Here is a 24321-nt window from a genome sequence, read left to right as displayed (position 1 = left end):
TACATGGTCTCCTGAAAAAGTTGTAAGCGGAGGTATCATCTGTGAAGCAATGATCTGATAGGAATATGATCAGTTTAATGCAGAATTCAGCAGAGAATCATCTGGGCTACAAAGAATATGCAAAGTACAAAGAGCAGTTGCATTTAAAGAGGAATATTATGTTCTTTGTAATTTAGGATGCTGTCAGTTGATTTGAAATCTTACAAATGCAAAGTAATGTAAAAATGATCTCATAACTACCAACTACAATAAGGTGCTTCCTTACTTGGTGTACGTTGCTATTTTTGTAATAATTTTCTGGAAAATTTTCTGGATTTGAAGACAGAGTCTCCTTTTACATATATCTGTAAAATAAGAAGCTGAATTTACAAACTTCTGAGGCAGTTGTGTTAACTGTTCCTGTGCTCGGATTGAAAGCAGCTAAGTAAAACAGCTGGTTATGACCTAGCCTGTCCTGTTCTTCGTGGACAGTTTAGCATCTGGCTTGTGACTCTATGTGGAGGTAGCTGAGCATCGATTAATACTTATGGAAAAAATATGTGATTTTTGATAATCTTTGAACTTCATATAAACTTATATAACAGGAGAAAAGAGCTATTCAATAGTAACAAAGCAGATAAAGCTTATTCCACATAAAATGAATGATGTGGTAAGCAAAACAACTGGAACATGGCATGTATGGTACTGCTTCCTTTGCTAAGAGTATGTATTGATCAGTTTTCTCTTAAATTTGCAATTTAATGACTCTTTAAAATGACTCAGTCTGTGATCCGAGATGGATTTTGTTTGAATGACAAGTGTGCGCTTGAAAATGCTGATACTTCAGTTACTCTTTAAAAAGAATTTTAAAATGTCCTCAGCAGTACAAATAAATAAATAAACCCCAAAGCCATGTATCCATTTAGTATCACAAAACATAAAGCTATAAACAGTCAGAAAGTTTCATAAACATCTGCCTTTTATTCCAGAAATCTGGTTTCTACACTTAGTATTATAATCATAATAGACGACGACTCCACCAAATAAAAATTTGGTTAATGAGCTGAGGAAGAAGCAGCTAGTGAGAATTACTTTCTTTAATACCAAGAAAATGAAGATCAAGTAAAATCCTCTGGCTGTTTTCCTCTTGCAGATACAGAAATTATGTATGATGCCTGTTGTTATGTTCACCTCTTGGTTTTGGGACTGCGAGGTTTGTAGCCCCAGCATGGGACTAGAGCTTGGAGGCTCTGACTAAACAGGCTGCTCAGTTAATACTGTGATTAAATTGTAGGTGCCATAATTCTGTGCATGGTGTGTTTTCAGGCAGAAAATTTAAAATTCCCCGGCGTATCCAAAGCATGGTTATGATTACACATTCCTTTTAACATTTGATTGCTTAAAGCTTTCTCTGGTGCGTGTTTTAGGTGATGGGAAGTTTTTTTAAATAAAAAGTAATTTTAGTAGTCTGAAGTGTATATTAACACATGCAGCAAAACTTGATCGAAGTAGCTTGTAGCAGGTACAGTTTTTGTTGATCTGCAAAATATGATGCAAGAGCACGTACCGCTCTTCTGGAGCACATCTCGAAAGATCTGTTCAGGAAATTAGTATTTTGCAGGCATCGTGATATGTTGTAAACCATCTGCAGAAGTATTTACTTTGTAAATAAATGCAGTGTTCTTATAATGCTCATGCAGATGTTTTACACAGTTGGTTTAACACTTCTTTTGCTAAAATTCTTAAATGAGATTTTTAAAATTGTAAAGCTACAGTGTTCAGCTTACTGCCAAAATAATACGAAAAGTTACATGTTTCTGTTTACTTGTAACATTTCTCTCAGAAGACACTAAAAATTTGAAAGCTGGTTTCACTTAAAAGTCAGTTTTTCAAGGCAATATATTTTAAAACTCCCACTGTGACCTGTATGTATGACAGCAGCTTTCTGCCCTATTAGTTAAGGGATGCAGTTTTATAAATTAACTTACCTGTTATTTTCCAATGCTTGTTTTGGAGAAGTTTATGCGTTGGGTATTTCTTTTTTTTAGCATAAATAATAGCCAACCAGTCAAGCCTAAAACAGAAAATAAATTTCCTACTATTGGTTTAACTAGGAAGTGATCTAAAATGCTGACTGAACTAAACAATATTTTGAATTTATTACACAAAATGGAAATCTCAATTAAGTGTTTAAAAGTATTTCTTTCAATTGTTGTGTAGCAGTGATGGAAAACAAAAAGTGATTTGAAAACAGATATATTTGCCCAATACTATGAGTAATGTTTTAATATAAAGCATAGTTAATCTAATACAGAATATTTCCTGTAATTAACACACATTGATACTGTATTAATTATGAGATTTATCAAGTCTACCCCAGATAAGATCCTGATTAGATCCCAATGAGTGAGAAGATAGTGATTATAAATCTTTATAAGCAATACATATTTCAGGCTAGAAGAAAATGAGATTACTTTGTGGGGTGTTCCAGTAAAATTGTAGGTTTTGGATGCATCATGCCCAGCTCATCTGAATCACTTATTTTGACTGCTGACTTTATTTGTAAGTTCAAAGTTTTCAAGCGTACAAGTATTCAGAAGAATATTTCCAACTTAATTTTTAATCAACTAAATAATGCAATAATTTTGAAACAGCTAGCAACCATGAAAAAAAAACCCTCTCCCTGTTCACTGCAGGTAGAAATGAATTGCACAAATTTTGGCTCTGTTTGTAGATTTGTGTGAATCGTGAATTTCTGATGTGAAAGTCTAACAAGTACTGTTTCGGCTTGCCTCATTGCAGGCTCTCATCTTTGTATTTGAGACAGAAGAATAAAGCAACTTTAATAAACTGTTTTTATAATACTTTGAAATGTATACTGTACTGTGCCATAAAGATTTAAACATCAGCTCAAATTTAATTCTTCAATTTTATGCCCTCTATATGACCCATAAAGTCATGTTTTCATTATTCATCTATTGGGGATCATGATAACATTCATTATATTATGGAGAAAAGTTATTTCAAAAATTCCAGATTGTTGTTAAATTTATCTGGGAACTTTGATCTCAATAATTTTAGATGATCATTTCAAATTTTAAAAATGCTTTCAAAACTGCCCTTGGTAATCAAGTTAGAATGATTGACAGTCTCTTCCACTACTACTCTTGTTGGTGCTTTCTGTTGCATCCTTTTTTTTTTTTCCTGTCATTTTTAACATAAATTGTTTCACCTCTGTAAAAGGCTTTCTCTTGCTCACTTAAAATTCTTCTTTAATCTAATCATAACATTCATATTGTGCCATTGCCATTCTCTATAGAATCTGTATTACTGTTCATTTTTGGCATCATAAATACTAACATAGAAAGTTACAGAAGAATTACAGGAGATGTCGTATCAGTAATTCTCTGTAACCAGTAACTATGAGCTGTTCCTGAAAGGGAGACCATTGATACCAGTAAAGGAGCCATATAGAAAGGTGATTGAATCTACAATTAATAGAGTAATTGTTTGTTTATAGGTTTCGTGTTTATTTACAAGAAGACTGTGTAAAGGAAAGCTCTTTATTTTAATGAATTTACTAGCATCCCAGAGGAAAGTTAGAGAAGAAATAAGAGAAACTGCAGGCAAGGAACTCAGATTGCACTGTGCGATCCGTATGCACATATGTTCAGTCCTAATTTGCATCAGATCTGTTTAGAGCACTTTTCTGCCCAGAGTGCAAAGTGTATCAATTTTAAATTGGCCTAGTCAATGAAGTACTGCACACACTGACATGCTTTTGTTCCCTTGATTTCAAGTTTCTGAAACAACTGGCTGCAATGGTAAGTGTAATGTAATAATTTTCTTCAATGCAAATGCAATTGGAATATTAGGCAATGTCGTTATTTACAAGAACAGGATGATTTTCCTTGGTGTTTGTGTTGTGTGAGAATTTCTTCATTAGCAGTACGCTCTAAATCTTGGAATTCCTCCCTTACGTACCGTAGTTATTTTAATTCTTCATTTAATTCTTCGTCTCTGCTCCCCGCCTTCCTTTCTTGTGTATACATTTGATTAGTTGAGTTTTTGGTTCTGTATGATGGGTGTAGCTTTAAGTTAAGTTAACCTTGGAGCTACCTTTAAGTTAATGTGATATTATCATTAAGTTTACCTAAACTGTAATTTCACTTGTGTGTCTAAACTGAGTTTCAGAATAGTAATTGAAGCATAGAAGATGCCTCATTGTTTGGCAATATGTTATTTATTGCTTTTTTGAATTACTGGTGAAGAGCATGAGGGCTTCTTAAGTAATGTAAAGAAATATAAATGGATGTATGAACTAATTAGGATTTTCTATTTAGAACATATATGCAGTTTTCCATTCTTCCCCTACTTATATTTCTGCTACAGAAAAGCATAACCTTACGTGAGGTCTCTACTGTAAAATTTGTTTGCCTTCCAGAAGTAATTTTCTTATTGCTCAGCCTCTATGGCTCTGTGTGCATGGGTTTGTGCTTTTTATTGAGCACCTAAGAAAGTATGTGAAATCTTCTGTGTTTGCTGTTGCCTCTAAGGAGCTATAATGTTTGAAAAAAGAGGAAACAGAAGTCACAGCTGTATATTACTCAAATTACTTTTAAGAGAGGGTAGGTGAAGCATCTACTGGTATAAAGATTTCAGTTTTATAACCTAAAGTGCAAGACCAGTTAGTATCCATAGTCACAATGCTACAAATGTTCCCCTGCTGAAGAAGGAATGAAATTAGTTCCCTTGATGTGCTCCTGCCATAGGAGAAGAGCCCTGTTGCAATTCCCAGAGGAGCAGTGATGTAAGAAATTGCAGAATAACACTTTGGCAGATGATAGTGAGCTGTTTATAAATACAGAAGCTAAACTGTATTAAGAAACTTCTGGGCAGTTTTTAGAGCATTTGCTGTTTTTATTTTTAGAAGGCTGTTTGCTAGTTACTTTATTATAAAAGTAACAAGTGAAGAATGTATTGGAAATCTCTCAGGAGGAGATATTTTGAGGCATCGTTCATTTTAGCTATATCATTAGTTCACAATCTTCCTATAAGGTTGTGTCACAATAGAAGAAAAGATTTGGGAACACTCCCTGAGTCCAATCAAAAAGCAAGGGAGGGTGCAGTCCTAATATCAGTGTGTTTGTGTATGTTGTGACGTGCAATTAACTGTCCTCCAGGTCATAGATCTCAGGGTTTGTAAACTCTGAAGATAGTAAAACCTTGCTGTGCTGCTTTTCATTTCAGAAGAGTTCAGAGAACTTATCAGGCATTCCAATAGCTTAGTTAGGGATTGTATTTTTGGGTCATGACTGATACCATTATCTTCTGTGTCAAGAGAGGGGATGGTATGATGAGGTCCTCTCTTCTCTGCTGTGAGGTGGATGGAATTGAAGAGTGCAGCACTAATCTTCTGTCTCCTGTGAGCTCTGATCTCTGCTTTCCTAAACTGAACGAAATGTTGATAATTCTAACTTTTCCTTCCTGGCTGTTGTTCTTGACTGCGAATTACCCAATGTTGATCTCTTTGTTGTGATGTGAAGAGGAAATCCAAGCTTTAGAGGGGAAGATAACTTTGGGCTTATTTTCTGATGTCTTCCTGCCATATCTCTGATTTTACAGGTGCGGTTAGGAATGATTCTATATGATTTCCAATCCCAACCTATTTTAGGTGACTTTGGGACTTCTGCTCTCAGTTAATTAGTAAAATTGCCCGCTTGAGGCTTTTGCTTTCTGAAAAAGCAGTCTTCCTGGTAGCCATCATTTCACCAACAACAGCTGAGGATACTCGGTTGCATGTAGGGTTTTCTGGGCAAAGCTCCTCCGTAGACAACTCCAGGATTTTACTCAGCAATCATTCCATCAAAACACTGCAACCCTCCCTTGGAAGAGGTTTTTGTCCTTTGTCACACATTTTTTGAATGGCTTGCTTCTCCATGGCACTTGGTCTCTTCAGCTGAAGCTCAAACTGTGTAGCAGGTTATTCTGCAGAATTTGGAGTTTTTTTTTAATCAAACTGTGTTGCAGGATTGCAGCTGTAACTACAGTGTTTAGAATGTAAAGTGCAGCTACTTGTATTACTGATACCTATGTATAACTGTTTAGTGAGAATTATGCCATCCCAAAAATCTGCAGATACTATTTCATTTGGAAAAGAGGTTCTGCAGTGGCAGTTTGCCCATGGCTCTGAGGTCCACATTCAGGTGATATGGGTCCTCCTTTGGAGTTGTCTATAGTAAATAGGCAATCATTAAAAAAATCATTTAAAAAAAAAAAAGAAAATTACTTAAACAGTAAGTGAAGTTCAAGATACATGTGTGTGTATGCATTTTTACTTCTATGTTCTCTGCTCTGGGATTTGGAGGATGTATAATGCTTTTGGCATGGAGCATAGTATGAGTTAGGGAGCATAAATATCGAATGAATGGTATTGTGAAAGAGAAGTTTCCAAGTCTGAATGCTTAAAACTGAGGTAGTGTATCCCTTTTGACTGACCAGAGCTATATGTAGTGTTCTCAATATCTGTGCCCACAACGGATTTTTACAGTGATATAGATGATCTCTCTCTTGTTGTCTAGTCCTTCCCTAATTACTACTGAAAATTCTTTCTAGACTATTTTAATATCAGAATTCCTGTTTTCTGAGTCATAACAGGCAGCTGAGTTGTCATTTTATATGTAAAGTTAATACGATAGTGGCACAAATAGAAAAAGTATGTTCATCTATATTGGATTTTGTTTGTCATTTTTATCAATCAGGCACTCAGGTCAGATACTTCGGCACTTCTTCAGTCAGCCCTGGTATTAGTTACTCTAAGTAGTTTATTATCATCAGTAGATTTGGTCACTGCATTGATCTTCTTGAGTATCTTGAGCAGTGCAAGTCCCTACAAGACTCCACCTTCTTCCATAGCAAAAGTTAACCGTGTCTTCCTACCACTGTATCCTCTCTCTTAAGTAAGTTATTCAATCTTAAATTATTTATCCATTTAACTTCCCTTATCCGTTATAGGTAGCATGGTTTCTTTAAAAGCCTTTGATGAAACACCTTATTGAATAGCTCTACGAAATTTAACTAGGCTACATCAACCAAATCTTTGTCCATATGCTTGCCAAATCCTTCGGAGAACTCCAGGTTTCTGTGGTATAATGTTGCTTTGCAAAAGCTGTGGTGAACACTGTACTGAATCACTATGCCCAAATTAAGTTTGATCAATAACACATACTGTTTTTTAATTAAATTTGTTCATATATTTTTTTGTAGAGTAGAATGTAATCCAGAAGTAGTACAAGGCTCTCAAGATCAAATGAAAGAAGGGATTTTCTGTCATGCTCCTGTCATTTCTAGTCCTGGTCCATTAAATAGAGGAATTACGAAAGTTCTTGTTTAACAAAAATTATCCAGATAAACATTTTATTTTTGGTTTGCTTGAGAAGTTGTCTGTTTTCAATAGTTCCTCAGAAATCCAGTGCCTGAGATTACTGTATTTTACAAGTAAGACTGAAAATCCCTGTAGTCTGAAGAATATCCACAGCCCTTAAAATAGCATCTAGAAGGCCTCAGCCAAGTAGAACAGACAAAAACTTAAAAATGTTGCCTTGTGGTCTCATCAGAGAGCCAAAATTTTTTTAATGCAATGTACAATCTCCTCTTGATCCATAAGATACTGAGTAACTGCAAATTGTACCGATTGTCTACAGGAAATTAGAACAGAATTGACTTTAAAACAGATATTTAAGTTCTTTTGTCATAAAGATAAACAAGCCAAAATTTTGCTAACATTTTGAAAACCTAGTCAAGTATGTCCAAATTAATGAGATCTAAGTAATCTTTATCATATGCCTGCATTTGTGGTGCTCCCAAATACAGAGGCAGAGCTCTTGGTAGTCTGAGAGCTAGCTGTCTTTCACATGTGAAAGATCATGATGCTAGCAGAGCCGATCGTATCAATGAAGTTTCACAGTAAATACAAACTAGGGGCTTACAGTCAGATTTATAAGCAGATTTATAGCCTCAAGAGTCAAATAGCTTTCTAGTGGGACTTTGGAAAACAAAAACAAAAAAACAGAAAAAACAAAGGGGACCAACTCCAGTAGATACCTTTATAGACCAAAGCGATTATTTGTAAGCACTGTTGGGTGTCCGAACACTTTCATAACACTCCCCCTCGTGACAGCCTCTGCTTGGAGTCTTCAGCCTGGGCCACCCCACACTTTCTGAGTGGGAATGAACTCTGTGCAACTTGGATGTGCTATTTTTTCCCATTATTTTAAAGAATAAAACAAAACAAGTGTTCTAAAAAGTTGATGTTTTCTAAACTGCTGGTGTAATTTTATTCACTCACACGCAATATGTTTTGAAGGCATCGTCATTATCATTGCTTTCTATCTGCACAGTCCTTTCAGTCAGTTGAATTTACAGCTTTTCATACTCCTCATATTAACAAAAAAGTGTGATAGTTAAATAGATAATGCAGAACTGTACAGATGGACGTGAGGAAATGATGCTTCTCTGAGTTGATCTCACATTAAAAGCTAGAATTTAAGGGAGAGCCTGGGAATATAGAGGCAATTCAGTAATCATCAAAATAAAGCTGACACTTCTGTCTACTGCAGCTGCCTACACATTTCTCGTTTTTCCTGATTGTTATTGCCTATTAAACTGCTTCCCTGAACCCACATCACCATATTATCTAAAGGAAGTTGAAGTTTTGCTCAAACAAATTATGAAAAGCAAAGCAGCCTTTCAGGATATTTTTTTCAAAAACATAAAACAATCATATTAACTATGAATATTTAATATCCATTTTTGGTGAAAACTTGTATCTCAGCATGTCACAATATTTTTCCTCAGTAAGGAAGATAAAATACTAAACGGACTCTGTTCCTTTCTTAACAAAGGACAGAGCTTGTATGAAGTGACTGGGGGTTGTTCCCCCACCTTGACTTGATATTCTTCACTTAAGATTGATTTACAGACATGTGGCTCCTTGTACTTTAGAGAAGTGATCCATGACTTAAAGCCCGTTGTGTTAACCAGTGTGTTGAATGGTTCTGTGCTTTGCCTCATTATGTTGTGTCTTTGGTTATCCTTGCAACTCTTTCAGAGTTTGTGCATATATGGGTAGATATATAAATATATATGTTTGTTTTCTTTAAGCCTTAAAATGGCTTATCAGAACATGCAGTTCAGGCCAATGTAATTTATTCTCATTTTTAACATAGGTCAAAACCTTGCATTTACTTTTGCTACTAGTTACACTGGATACTTAGCTACAGCTACCTTAACATCTGAATTCTATCCCCAGGTCTCCTGCTGGCTTGCTGTGTGATTTAATCACTTCACCTCTGTGCCTTGCTTTCTCTATTTTTAAAATAAAAATAATGATGCCGACCGCCTTTATTTAAGCGCTTTGTGTTCTTTCAGCTATAAGCCTCAATAGGAGAGTTACAAGGTCATGATAGCAGTATTAAGTACATTTTCCTTAAATGTTTCCCAAGATCAAAAGCTGCTATTTAAAAAAAAGAAATAGTATGAAAATATTACAGTGTGTGTATGTTTGAGCAAAGTATAATTGTTCTATGAAGGAACTGTGTTTAATATTACAGACCAAAATGCTTTAGTTGATGGGAGAACGATAGCCCACTGGTTCTGTTTTAATGAAATATTTTAATATTGGTCTAAGCAACTATCCTAATTGATCTGAGGTTTTAAAGCACATTATGAATGTGAAGCTGCATGAAAGTATAGTAGACTTGGAGATAAAATTGTGATAATGTTTACATAAAAAGGCCATCTGTAATCATTCAAGTCAACCTTGAATAGGGAGACACAGACGTATATTTCAGTAGTTAGACAAAATTTATTAACTTATTGTAGCTGGTATAACGTAAAAATAACTTTTCACAATCACTCTGATGTAGATTGATATGTCTGCTTTCCTTGTCTGGCTCAGCAGTTCAAGATGAAATACGGGATGCTTTCATCCTTAGAGAAGTTATTTTGCAAGACAATCACATTGCCTTGTCATAGATGTTAAAAGCTGACAAAACGTTTGCGTGTTTAATTTTCATACTGTGTAACTTCAATCTCTGATGCCTACTTCAGCTCTCATTCTTCAGCCTGGGGCGTAACTGGCAATGGTGGTGGTGCCCTGGGACGGCTGGTCGGGGAAGCCTCTTTGCAGTGCGGATAAGCAAGCCCTTTTGGCAGCAAGCAGAATAGCATGGAGCACTCTTTTTCCCTTAGTTGTCTCCCAGGCTAAAATTAAACAGAGTTAGACATTTCCACATCTAGTGATTTACAGTGCCTCTGCTGTAAGTCAAACTAGCAGAAAGAACTAATTACCTGTACACTTTGGTACAAAAGAGCTCTTCAGTTGTGTGTAATACATAGAGCTGCATTTTTCCGGTATGCCTTACTTGAACTGTCCTTAAAAACTGTATGTTAATAAATAAGAAGATTATTTCATCTTTCTCCTATCCTGTAAAATTACTGGCTTCTGAATTCATGGTGCTAACCTGACCTGTATCAGCACCCCCGTATCATTCACACGGTCTGCTACATCTAGGAGTCATGAGGTCAATGCTATGGTGCAGTTTATATAGCAAGTGAGTGTACTGTTTTCTTTAGTTACTTAGTTACTAAAAATAAGCAAAACTTGTCAGAATTAATTTTTATTGGAGGTCATTCCATTTGTTCATATTTGCGATCCCTCCCCAATAGAAACCGTACGTTAACTGTAACTCAAAGGCATTAGTGTAGTTTTATGTAAGGATTTTTCAGTTCATTTTATAGGGGACTATCTAAAACGTGATGCTGAAAGTTTTTAGTGGACGTAGCTATGTAGATGTGTTTGGATGCCTGCAGAGCAGAGTTGGGAGAGAATTCTGCCAGGACGATCCTTTTTTGATGCACAGAGAAAATTTGTTTTCTGCTTATAAATATCAGGACTGCTTGTTAACGTCTAGTGCATCACGGCATATGTTATGCTGTGGTGTTACAGTAGCTAGAGTCATGATTGCACTGTCACTTGCAACCCTTGCTAGACTTTTTTCCTGAAACGATGGGAGCGTTTTGTTAGTCCAGATTTACTTTTTTGTGAATAGTTGGTTCTTACACCTCCAAAAACAAGCTCTTTTCTCCAAATGTTGGCACCTCTCTCTTCTTTCCAAAGCAGCTGTTCAGTGGTTGTTCCTCCTCCACCGTCCTGCCCGCCTGCCTTCTGTCCTTCGCCCGCCTTGCTTCCAACAGCCCCTTGTCGTCCCTGGTCGTGCGAGCCTCCCTCGGCACCACCGTTCTCCTCTGCCCCGCTCACCTCTCCTCCCTCTTCCCCCAGCTGTCCTCTTCCCCCAGCCCCCTGCCATACTCTCTTTTCGTGCTGCTTCTCACACACTTGCATGGCCCTTTGGAAGGGGAGGTCAGGGCTCGAGCTGCGGCTCCTGGCCTCTCTCCTCCCCGGCCTCTTGGAGTGGGTGTCCTTGCCCAGGGCAGGAGGGGGCAAGCGCCGTTGTCCATGGGGGGCCTCCGAGGGGGCCAGCGCCGTCATCGCAGCTGATGTTGCTCCTCAGGAAAGCCTGGCCCCAGCGAGCTGCACCTCCTTGCCCAGGGCCGCGCTGCCGGGCCAGCGGCCATGGTCAGGAGAGGAGCCGCCCGCCCAAGCCGCCGCTGGCCAAGGGCGCCATGGCTTGGGGGGAGTCCTCCAGCGCTAAAAGATTACCTGGGGCTGGGTTCGATCCCCGTTTCTCAGTCGCTGGCTAGGAAGGCGTAGCAGATAACCGTGGCAAGAACGGGGATGTGGAAATGAAACCTGGTATGGTATGGAGCTAGGGTCTGGGTTTTTCCTGAAACGTAAATTTAACCAAGAGGAGAAAAGGGGGAGGGGGGAAAGGAAAGTCTGCCACAGTCTTAATGAAATCCAGGAAATCTGAATGCGGCATCTGGACAGAGACAAAACAGCAATTAATTTTTTTTTCTCCTTAAACACATAAAGAGTCTGCTGCAAACTGACAGCTTGGTCCTCGCACTGGTGAGATCTTCCTTGAAAACCAAGGGGATTCTTGTTTCTTGGCATGAAAACTTAAGTTTTCAAGGAGAGGGGCACAAAACTGAGAATGTCTTTCTGTGATTATTTGCTTATTTATTTTGAAGACAGAAGTTGCACACAAATCTTTATATAGGTAATTATATTGTTCTATGAATACAGTGCCTGGGTAGCAAATAAATTTCAGTAATTCCATGTGGCAGTAATTCCATGTGACAGGACTTGCTTGGTAGGACGCCAGAATTACCTGGCAGCCAAATTGAAAGGCAAATAGCGTAATTACTTATCTGACTACTTGTGCTGCTGGTGCAGTTTCTTTGCAGACTCAACTTATCAATGACACAAGACAACTGGAAAAAATTTGCTCTCTCTTCTACTTGAGAGTTTTGCAGGGTCCTGTTAGTGACTGCAGTGAAGTTTAAAAAATAAAAAATAAAGTTCAGTTGCAGTTCAAAGCATGACTTAAGTATTTTGAGCATCTTAATTTTAGCGAATTTTTTTTACAGGAAGCAAGAAACTCACTGAGTAACTAGCTGCTTGTGCTACAGTAACACTATTTTTTTGTTTGTTTGTTTCAAGAGTCTGTTGTAAACTTGGTGTTTTCTGTTGTTGATTGTGCCTGTAGGCTGACTTTAATCCTCCCTCTTTGGGAGGTCTCCCTGACTCTCCCACTTGTCATATCACATACATATTAAACATTTCATTAAGCATTGCTGACAACAGGCAGTATCTCTTGAAGATGCAGGATTCCCTTATTTGGCAGCCAAGTATTTTATAAAAGCTGATGATGGTAACATATGCTTTATCAATCTTCTGTTACCTTCTGCTTCCATTTTCTGGACTCCTTCAGATCTGCTGCAAGACGTGTTCAATGCTGTTCGACACCGTGGCGTGTTGTCCTTTTGCTTTATGCTCGACACTGGCTTTGCCTTAAATTGCAGATTTATTTTTAAGGTTTATTGCTGACATTTAAAACCGTCAGCTCGCAAGGGCTGGTCTCTGTACCGGGGTTCTTCACAGAGTGTGCTCCAGCTCGACGCCCCAGCAGGGCCGCTGATTTATCTGTGTGTCCTTCTCGACTGCCATCCTCCCGTCCTGCCCATCAGGCTTTGCTCGCTTGGCCCCCCACTTCGGTGGTGCTTCTGCCATTTGAAATTCAACTGGTTTCCTCTTTTTTTATATATATACAGGAAACTTATAACTTGTCTTTTTTTTTTAGCTTTTACATTTTTTGTAATGCATTGTATGTTTTGAGGCATGTCTTTGCTGCTTTTTGGAAAGTGTTAAATTGTGTGACAAGTGAGTATTTAAATTCATTATTGAATTCAGATTGCTGCCTATTTATGTTGCATACTACAGAGTAAATATCATAGTATCTATTGCTTTGGGAACCAACTCTCGATTCTTTGAATTATAAAACTACTGTAAGTCTCTAGAACTTTGTGCAGGACTCTCCATTAGCAGAATTTCTTCTTTTGAATTTATTTCATTGTAAAATTACAAGTCTTACATGAAAAGACAACTACCTATTACTATTTCCAGCACTTTTGCAATATAATTCATGTTTTTATGTTGCATTCATGCTTTTGCTTTTCAATTATACAGCTCTGTAATTAAGTTCCTACTGTAATAAAAATATTGAAGTACCTAAGAATAGATACCTTATCCATACTATCAAAACAAAAGTCTCACTACAATACCTTTTGGTCAGATTTTTAATGCAAATTCGAAGGAAATAGTCCCTCATAAATTAGATTTTAGTGTGCTTGGCTTTAGGTATGTGAAGATTCCTGAATTGTAAGAACAGGTTTTTTTCCTGTTGGCTTGTAGTTCTTACAGAGCTGGCAAGAAGCTGACAAATATGTTCTCTGTATAGGTTTTTCTCCATAAGCATATGGAAACTAAGTTTGCATATAAGAAAAGAAGTAGTAAAAGCCTTATCTTGTAATCCTAGGACTTCAAAAATAAGAGATTTAAAGTAAGATGTATTATGAAACTTGCATAAAATGTTAAGAGCTCATGGCTCTGAGACTGCCAATGTTAGCAAAATTCAAAAATTTACCCTATTTTACCTAAGTAGTCTCCTGAAGAGCCATGATCCCATTCACCTGGAAAACAGTTTGTCCTGAGCAGCTTTGGGCTAAAAGGGAGTAGAGGGGTCAAGTAATAAATTTTTTTCTCTGTGTCAGGGGTCATCTGACTCAATTCTTGCATGAATTGGCCGAAAATGTAGGTAAAGGTGGTGTGTGTATTTGGTTACATGCACAAGTTTTGCGAAAACAACCATTTTTCTTGGCAAAAAATCGTAACAAGCAAAATTAAATTGTATGCTTTCCGTTCTTTTTCTTTTTGTTTCAGTAACATTGGCAATGCTGTCAAGTTTCTCACTGTCATGAAATTATTGAAGTTTATGTGGAAATTATTACTCTTGCCAGGAATTATATGTAAATGTGTAAGTGCAATACAAAAAAAAAAAAACAGCCTTTTTTGCTGATTTCTTTCTTGCACCAAAGAAAAAGATGTGTTTGCAGCAAAATTGAATATATATGGAGATATTTCATAAGGTGGTTTACATTTTATTTTCTTTTTGTGGTATACAGGTGCAGTACTTCTGTCCAGTGTACAAGGATTAGCCATTAATGTCGACCCAGTGGTGTATGCTTGGCTTCTCTACCAGCCTCAGAAGCGAGCTAGCAGGCACGTTCAGCAGGTGCGTGTTCTTGCGGGGGAAGGAGCGGGGAGGGGGAAAACTGTCTCTTAGGTGTATGCTGCTGATACGCTGTTATTCCACACTTCTGTTTTCTGTCGCTCCTGTTGATTGTGGTTTACAACACACAGTGTTGATCCGAGTCCGATTGTTATTTTGATTTGTTTAAAATGTCAAATTCTGTGCATTGAAAGTTTTCATTTCACAATGTTTAGCTAAAAGAGTGTAGAGGGTGTTTTTTGCCAATCACCATTTAGGATCAGTATGTCACAACTAGTTTTACCTACCTAGTCCCGTATGTCCCTAAGCTTCGTGAGTCTGAATAGGAAACCAGGTTTTAGTCCTTTTAGGGCTGTCTATCAAAAAATTGTATAACTTGTTATAAAATTTCTGCTGTTACTGAAAAAGCAGTTTTAATAGGAGATGAACCATGCATAGCTTGATATGAATCATAGCTTGATACAAGTGAATATTGGAACCAATGTTATATGTATTGTCAAAATACATATTTGTGTACAGAGTGCTTGGAAAAGACGCAGGAAGTTAGGGCGATGGGTCTGTGTGGCACAGGGTTTTCTCTGATGTATCCTCCACCTTAATTTTTATGCCCCACGTTCCTGACCTGGAAAGAATTTTAAATGTATTTTAGCTGTTGTTTGGCAAACGGGTAGAATTTTCTAAACCTTAAAATTATCGTAATGGATGGGACAGCGGTGTGTATAGCCTGACGTTCTGTCTAAGGCAGTGGCCAATACAAAAAACTTTAGACGTTGGCCTGGTAATTGGTGAATATTAGGCCCATTAGGGAAGTTTCACACTGGGCCCATGAAGTGGAAGGATTAACACAATCAGCAGACGTTTTTGTTTCTTACATGTGGACTCCCTTATTATATGTTTAATTGTCAGACATTCAGTTCAGTCTCATTAAGCTCATTCTGCACCGACATCATCTTAAAAGGTTTGATGTGTAAATTGCTGTTTTATCATTTTAGTAACTTTGAACTATCTTTAATGTATTGAGTTTTTCTTCATTCTTGCATCATAATTGAAGCAGGGAGACATTTCCTGACATACTTCTTTTTTTATGAAGAGATTATTTATTTACTTTTACAATACTGTTATGTGTCTTTTCTAAAATTAATTGAGCTTGGTCATTTCAAATCTTCTTCACGTGGAAGTCTTTCCATAGCTTTTATGCATTTAGTCAGCTGTTTTTCAACATTTTCTCTTTTGATTGCCTTTTTTCTTTTTCTTTTTTTCTTTTTTTTTTTTTTTAACTGTGTGATTAGAAAAGCTTGGTGGCTCTATTAGGAAATATCTTTGTCCGCAGTTTTGATCATCAGTGGCAAATTTTTAAGTCGAGTTTTCATTAAATAGTTATATTGTAATTTGTTTCCCTACATTATGCAGCCTTCTAAAAATCTTTGAGATTGGTTCCTAAATAAAATTACAGTTTCACTTTTTAATGTTATTGCATTTAAAGTTACATGGTCATTTGAAATGTTTTTTAAATGTGAATTTAGAAACCTAACTGTAGACATCACACTATTTTTGCCATTAACGTAACTGCAATTATAGATTGCATAAAATAATAAAAATGACAGTCTCTGTGGTAGTAGTGAAGATGCGACTTCATTTGAAAAGAAAACTATACCTGTATTAAAATATCCTTAACAAAAGACATTTTTGTTTATATAATAGTGTAATTATTATACAGTAATACAAAAATCCTTAAAGGTTAAGGATTCTAGCAGAAATTATGTCCTTGTGTATTATTTATTGGAAAAGATTTAGCTTGATACCGTAGACTGGTGTGTACAAGAAAAAAAAAATGGTCTGTGCCACCTTCCCAATTTTTCAACATTTAATGAAACAACTATAAAAATCCTGCTTTCAGCAATAGTTATTGTAAACATGTTGCTGATTTGATAAAGCTTTTTCCTTCCTCTACTGTAAGTGTCAGTCTTATAATTGCAGCAGGAGGAAAGAAAATAAATTGCTTTAAAGCCTAATTGAATGATTCAAAGATTTTAAATGTTAAGATCTTTTAAATTCTAAGATCTACTTAATATAGATTTTTCTGTCTTTTTGAATGTCTAAATTGCAACTTTTACCTGAAAACATGTATAGTCAGAATATCTTTGGGTGTGTTTGGTTCCATGTATCCATTCTATCAAGTAAAAATGTTGTGAGAGCAGTAAATTGAGTTATTAATTTATCTGGGAGCACAAGTACAACTATATGAACTTCTGATTGCAAACAGGATCACTACAGGGCAGAGCTGAAGTTGTCTGTGCGTCCCCATCTGCCTTTTCGTACCTGAACTTACTCAGATTTGTTTGTCTTTTGACTGTTACTCTGGGATTCTTATGTTTATAGTGCCAATTTGGCAGTACTACAACATTTACTATATACCTTTACTGAAACACCTTTATGTAATGCAGCTGTGATGGCATAGTTTTGTCTGGAAAGATGAGAAGTGTTGGAACCTAAGTAACTCAGCAGGCAGAAGTGGGATAGCATAGCAGTAAACAAGTACTGACAAAGAGGATTAATTGCAGTTTTGTATTTGCCTTCGCTCTCAAAACAGGAAATACATTCTTACAAAGCACATAAATTTTCATAGGCTAGATGATTTTTCCGTGATGCCATACCGTGTCTTCTTTAAGATTAATGCAACAAAGTCGCAAAGAAATGTCATTCTCTTTGGCCTCACTGAGATTTTATTCATGTGGAGGAGAAAAAAAAGCAATGAAAGCGACTGCTGTATTGGGGTGTTAAGGGGTAAAGTCAGCCCAGTGCAGACTACCCCTTTGCTATGGTTATTGTTAGTTTCTTGCTAAACCTACTCCTTTTGGCACCTTGCTTCGCCCCAAGGTAATAATTGTAGAACTAGAACAGTAGTTGAGACCATTGGTCAGTTTGGGTAGATCTTACGTCTTTACACTTTCTCTCCTCCCTTTCTTGGGGTGGCCATTTGGTATAGTTAGTTTATAAACTCTTTAACCTTGTTTATGTAGTATCCAATGCAGTGGGTCCTGTATCTTGATAGGTTCTTTGATGGCATCTGAAAAACATGATTAGTAATACAAGCAAATTTTTAAAGTCTTATTAAAGGTAAACATCAAAAGGAGAAAGACACTATTTAAATGAAAAGACAAGTTTCGCACAATAATCGGTGAACATAAACAGGTCAGTAATATATTTAGGCTAGAAGTAAGAGATTTTTAAATCCTGAGTTGTAACAGTTCAGTTTTTTGCTCCTTCTAGTCTTGTTAGGAGGTAAATTTCTAACTCGTTCTGAGATGGAATTTTACATCTTTAGGAATGGTATTATAAAACATAACTGTTTGCAGGAGAAGGGGGTTGGATTTAACTTTTATCTAAAAAGAATGTTAGAATTTGCAACCCTTCTAAGCAAGCTGTGTTTCTCTGAGGTATGCAAGTTCCATCGATCTTTCTTGCTCACATATACTCAAAACTAGCATGAAAAAATGAAGGCAGAATTGGAAATAGGACCAGTTTTTTTTAAGGCTTCTGCATAATATTTGAAATAGAATGGACTATTTGGAGCCAGATGCTTTCAGTGAATGGCACTGCAGTGTATTACCTTTTTATTATAAAGTGGCTATGCATGCCAAAATGTGGCTGCTGTTACATATTTTAAAAATAATCTGTGTGGTTGCTGTTGTGACTATATGGTAAATGCTCTGGCGTAAATGCGGATGTAAATATAGAATGTTTTTCTGTATGCATTCTGAATTTCAACACACATTTAGAAGTATTCCATTGTTCTTTTTGAAGAATGGGAACAATGACAACACTGCCGTGAAAAAATCTGAGAGACTGTCAGTGTTTGCATAAGTCTGCCTACCGCTTTTGAGTTCCTCCCATGGCTACTAGTAATATGTGATATTGTTCTCGAGTTTCTTTGCAGAACTGTAAGGTTTGTGTAAAATCGATGGACTTGTACATCATCCTACTCAAACTGATGATGCTGAACATGGGCAGTGTAATCCCATACTGATGGGCATTACTGGATTTTTAATATTGAAGAGTGGTGCTTCTTATGAAATTTATTTTGGCAAAAATGAAGTAACAAATTTATATATACAAAGCATGTGCCAACACAAAACTGTTGCATGCTTTCGATGTGCTTATTTTAATGTGTTGTTTCAAGCTTTTGTTTTTTTAATTTTTCATAAATTATCATAGTAATATTAATAAAGGAAAGTGTATCTGCTGAAAGTTTCTGTGAGGAAGATCTACTGTCTGTACACTGTAAGGTAGAATGTGCAGCATGTTTCTTTAAAACGTGGTATGGCAAAGTGGATGCTGCTCATGCTTATATTAGTCAGGAACAGAATTAATCTCTCTTGGAACAGAGCTTCAAGCAGGCTCTTAGTTTTCTCACGTATGATGTCAGTAAAATACAGTTACTTAATACAGTAAGTTGTACAAGATCTGGTCGATAATAAATACTGTGTAGAGCAATGACAGCAGTAAGTTACCAAGTGGAACAGAAGCTCATGGGTTTGCTGGCTTGAAATCAGTGCATATTCCCATAGGCACCAAAATATTTTAGAGGGCTCCTCTCTGTCTCCCTCCTGCTCCTTTGCTTTTCTAAGCTCAAGTGAACACAGGAAGTTAGGTTTAGTAAGATTGCATAGTATTCATATGTGGTTTTCAAAACTTTTAAATATTAATTTCATATCTAATAGCACTGAATAACGTACAAACACAGAGAAAATGAAGTCATTTAGTATCAGAAAAGGGAAAAATTGATTGGTAACAGGGACAGGATGATGCGAGGAAAAGACATTTGTTATCATGAGAGTATTTTCAGCTCATCTTCAGCTGATGATCTTTCCAGATACTCAGTGTAACAAGTATTACATGCTGCTATGCCTAGAAAAAGGCAAAGGAAATTAATTCTTATGGGTTTAAATTGTATATTCTACACAATTGGCAGATTAGCTTTCCAGTTTGTGCTGTACAGCATGTACAGTCGGCCGTAATCAACAGTAGAAAGCTTCACAGGCCACACTGTAAAGACTCAAGGACCCCAGGAAATGACCCAAGACATGCCGCAAGTGTTGGAACTGATTTTGTTAAGTTCTTTTCATTTATTCCACAGTAATAGCTGAAATAACTTAGATCTTGGTGCAGAGCAAGGAATAGACTATATCAATAATAGTACTGTAACTTTAAGTTCAAAACTGATTTTCAAAATCCTCTGATTTTGATTTGTCAGCATGAGATATCTTAGAAACATGGTTCGATTCACACCTTCGCAACATCATGCCTCTTTAGATATATATACGAAGTTGTTAGTTTAAAAAAGAAACCAACAACCAGAACTCGCTACTTTCATATTAAAATGAGTGACTGTCTCTTGTAGGATCTGGATAGTAATCCACTAGGTAGTCGTGCTAATGGTTAATGCGTTGATTCTCAGCTTAAAATAGTACTTCTCAGTTTTGCTCTCCTGTCATTCAAAACCTAAAGAACAGGCAAAAACCACTTCCGAGAAAGTCACTAAGTGATGGATTTTATGTGCTGATGATTGCTCTATTATATGACTTCACAACTCCTATGAAATGGGAAGAGTAAGGTTTGAGGATGTCAGTGTTCCTTAAGATTATTGTTATATTTGACACATTTGGATAAACTTTGAAAAAATGTCATGGTCTTTTGACTGCATGATTCCCATCAAGTTTAATCAGAAAAGCCTACCACTAGCTTTGAAAATATACTCCATAGTGTGTTTTTTGCTCTTCAGCTCTACGTTTTAGGTAGTAATGCATCAAGAAGAAATCAGACAAAAACATAATTATTGTGCTTTGTATACAATCCTTGTGACTGCTCAGAAGGAAAATTAGCATGTACCACAATGCATTGTACTCCAGCCATCTGTTCCACATAAAAATCACATATTTTACATTACTTGGGTATTAAAAATAATCACATTTTTTGATTCCCTGAATTTATTATACTTTTCTGAAATATGCTTTTGTTACCACCATTTTTTTAGTAACTGGTGGGAGAAGCAAATTGCTTCTCCATGAAATTGGAGAAGCAAATTCAAAGGACATCTTCTGTACTCTATTTGATGAATCTGTGTCAGATTTTAAACAAAATTTAAACTGGCAAAGAGGTTGTAGAGTTGATTTTTTCTTTGAATTGTTCTTGTTTGTATGAGCCAAAATCGGTGCTGAATTTTTTTATACTTGATTTGTATGGACTGTTTTTGCAAATCTGGGCTGTACATGTAGCAGCAGTAGATGTGCTAGTGTAATACAGGTACCGGTTGCTTCCTCCCCGCTTCTTAACAGGTTTTAACTCAGCATATATGTAATATATGCTTACATAAAACCTTTGTGTTTCTTTTGGTTGAAAAGCTTGCTGAATAGACATGCTCTTTCCTGTTAAGGAATGTAAAGGAAGGTAAATTTGAACACAATTTAGGAAAGATACAAGGAGGCTTAAGCTATATAAAGAGAGTGTCTTCCTGTGCATACACTGTTTACTGCGTGTTAACACTCCCTTTTCATCAAAAAGCAGAACAAACCTACATTTAGGACTTTGTTTCCAGTAATAAAATATTTTATTTTGAACGTTTTTTAAAAAAAATGTCAGATGAGGCTTTCTGTGTTTTTGTAAAACAGTAGTGTTTTTGTCAAATATTTACTCTCTTATTAAAACCCTCATTTAGCATTGCACAGAGAAGTATTTAAAGAGGTTGATTTCTTTGGCAAGAAAACTCGTTAGGTATGCTTTGATATGAGAGTCAGGTATATGATACTCCTTCCAATGAAAATAGAAGTGAGTGCATGTAATCATGTTTTTCTCAAATGCACGTTAGTCTAAAGCCTCCACTGATTGTCAATATTTTGCTTACGTTAATTATTTCACCTTTAATTTATTTCATAAAAGACTAATACTGACAAAATTGTGTTCTTGCACCTCACGTTTGTGTTTGTAATGTGTATGGATGCGTATTTCTGTCATTTTCTTGGCTGTTCTGTATGCACGTGTCTAATGGTCTAATTTGATGAGTGTTTCAATAATGGAACAAACCTAAAAACTGTTGCGCATGGAAACATCCATGGTTGTATCCAGGAACGACTATGGAAGAGTCATTTTACCCTTCCATAATCATCACGCTTTAAAGCACCAGAACGTAATACAATTTAGATGATTCCTGAATCCGAGTATTCTTCCTTTTTTCATCAGCATCTACACTGTGGAAAGTTATCTATCCCAGTTCAAAAACAAGAGTTCTTTATCAGCTGTGTGGGTAGATTAGAGAAGTGGTCTTAAGATAAACAATACAGTTTCATCCAGTTATTTCTTTCAACTTTTTTCTTTGCCTGTCTTCTTTTTTTTTTCTGCCATTATCGTAGGAATTTCACTGTGTTATAAAACCCTCTTGCTGCTTTCTTTATGTAAAATTCGCTGTGAGCTGGGATTATTATCAACCCTAGATCCTATGGTTTGGGCAATTCGTCATTCAGCAGTCTGCACCAGGGGTGTCTCTGCAGTGTTTGCCTGAGACTAGACTGTTTTATCACCATGACTTAGTAGCCTCCTGCAGAGGAGTAATTCCTCTGGTTTAGCCTGTCACAGGCTGACTCTTTGAATATTGCAGATCTTTGAGGCTTTAAGAGCCAAACAGTGCTGAGAATGAATGAATGACACACACAAGGGTGAGCTGCAGTACCAAACGTAAGATTCTTCCATGCTGTAGCAAGGTTGGTTGCTGAGGGTAGAGCCCTGTTGCCCTTCTCTAGGTCCAGTTTTTCTACCTTTCTTTAGGTTCGTTTTTTCTACCTTTCCCAGTTGTCTACCTTGATAAATTGCCAGAATGGTCTTGATAAAACAAGTTTGTTGCTGAGGAGGACATAATTATCTTCTTGGTGTGCAGAGATTTCTCAGATTATAACATGTGTTGATTTCTGATATTGCTTGCAGGCCAAAAGCACTATGTTTGTCCCTGTCAAGATCTGTCACTTGTTACCAAAAGGAACTCGGTTAAAATTCTGAAGGATGTAGAAATGATATTACTGCTTATTTAAGGAGCTAGACCTGCATGGGGGGACTTAAACCTAATACATTCTACTTTCAGAGGCCCCTTGAAACTGTTGACAGAATGCTTTCATCTGGTGATGGAAATGTGGGAGGGTTGACTGATGCAAGTTCATCAAGTAGGTTTGGAAAGACTACAGCTAATCAATGGCTCGTCTTTTATACCAGCAGGACCTTTTCCTGAGTTTAGCTGAAATTGCTACCCAAAGTAGTCACAGGATTTCTTTTGAATTAGCAAATTCATATTCCAGTATCAAAAAAGGTCCTTTTGTGAACCTGACAGGTTAGGCATGCCTGATAGTTGCATTTGAGCTCTCTGAAGCAGTTTAGGTGTGTGCTTTTATTATTGATCTTAGTAACTAAAACAATAAAATGTATTTCTGTGGCCAAACAGCAATTGTGATTTCATTCATATTAGAACTTGGTTCAAGGTGGACAAGATATATTCTCCTCCCTGTTACAGCTCATTCAGGAATAGCTTGGAACATCTTGCAGCATAGCTAAATACGCTTCTCAGAGGCAGATTTGCGTGGCAGTGATCTCACATGTTAACAAAACATCATGTCTTGAGCAGGGCTGCCATCTGCCCCGTTTCCAGTGACTTCATTAATTCTACTTCCTCGTTTTTGGCTGCAGTTGAGGCTAATGCACATGGAGCAGTCAGTCTCTGTGCATGCAACAGTTGCATGAGATGGCTGGTTTTGGTTTAATTTCAAAGATGCCAACCCATGTGTGGGCTGAGGCTTCTGAATTGAATTCAGCATTTCACAAACTAGTGCCTCATTTTTTTCCTTTAGTAATGAAGTTTGGTTTCCTCTCTTGGAATGTTCTTTTGCCTTTCATGTGTTATCAGTGAGGTGACTATTAGGCATCACTCTTCAAGTGATGGTTGTTCATATTTTTATCACTTAGAAAAGTTGTACTTTAATTATTAATGGCAGAGCTGATAGTAATTCATATATTGTTGATTATTCCTATTTAAGTTGATTAATAATTTCTAGTAAAAGGCATCTTTTTGACTGTTGTGAGAAACCTCCCTTTCTTTACAGTGTTCCTCAGTGTAAAATGACCTCTTATAAAAGTTGCGGTAGTTCTATAGGTGTTCCATTAAGTGTTCCTTGTTTATCTTCTTTATAACATTACCAATTAATGACTATAAGGCTTTCAGCCCAAGAAGGTATTTTAAGCTGTAGTGCATGTTGTTTATCTCTAGCTTTTCTGATTGTTGTGATAAATGCTTATGATAACGCTTGACTGCAATGTCTCTTCTCCCATCAGATTCATCTTCTCATACAGCTGTGGTGCTCTTGTCATCTGCTATTTCCCAAGCCACAGTTTCCTCATCAGTTTGTGGCTAAAATCGAAATCTTGATGATCCTTTTCCATCCAGTTCAACATTGATCTTTTATCTTCTGCATTCTTTTAACCAGAAATCTTTTGCCAGAAAGCTGACAAGATTGTACTGGGTGTCATCAACAGCAACATCAGGCTTGATTTCAGT

At 36.7% G+C, this 24321-nt stretch overlaps 1 protein-coding gene across 9 annotated transcripts in view; it reads left to right on the top strand.

The window, feature by feature from the left end:
* The window catches only part of VPS13B (vacuolar protein sorting 13 homolog B), a 483999-nt gene that overhangs the window by 204850 nt on the left and 254828 nt on the right, over positions 1–24321 (top strand). For all 9 annotated transcript variants that reach the window (XR_010388020.1, XR_010388021.1, XM_064507672.1 and 6 more), the window contains one exon: positions 14626–14735. Coding sequence is in view for 7 of the 9 variants with exons in the window: in XM_064507672.1 (XP_064363742.1) it covers positions 14626–14735 (110 nt within the window). In the remaining 2 variants the exon portion in view is untranslated. The remainder of the gene's footprint in view (positions 1–14625; positions 14736–24321) is intronic.

This window comes from Dromaius novaehollandiae, chromosome 2, assembly GCF_036370855.1.
Source record: "Dromaius novaehollandiae isolate bDroNov1 chromosome 2, bDroNov1.hap1, whole genome shotgun sequence".
Classification (NCBI taxonomy): Eukaryota; Metazoa; Chordata; class Aves; order Casuariiformes; family Dromaiidae; genus Dromaius; species Dromaius novaehollandiae.
The sequence above is the reverse complement of the archived record's forward strand: the minus strand, read 5'-3'. Positions and strand labels throughout refer to the sequence as shown.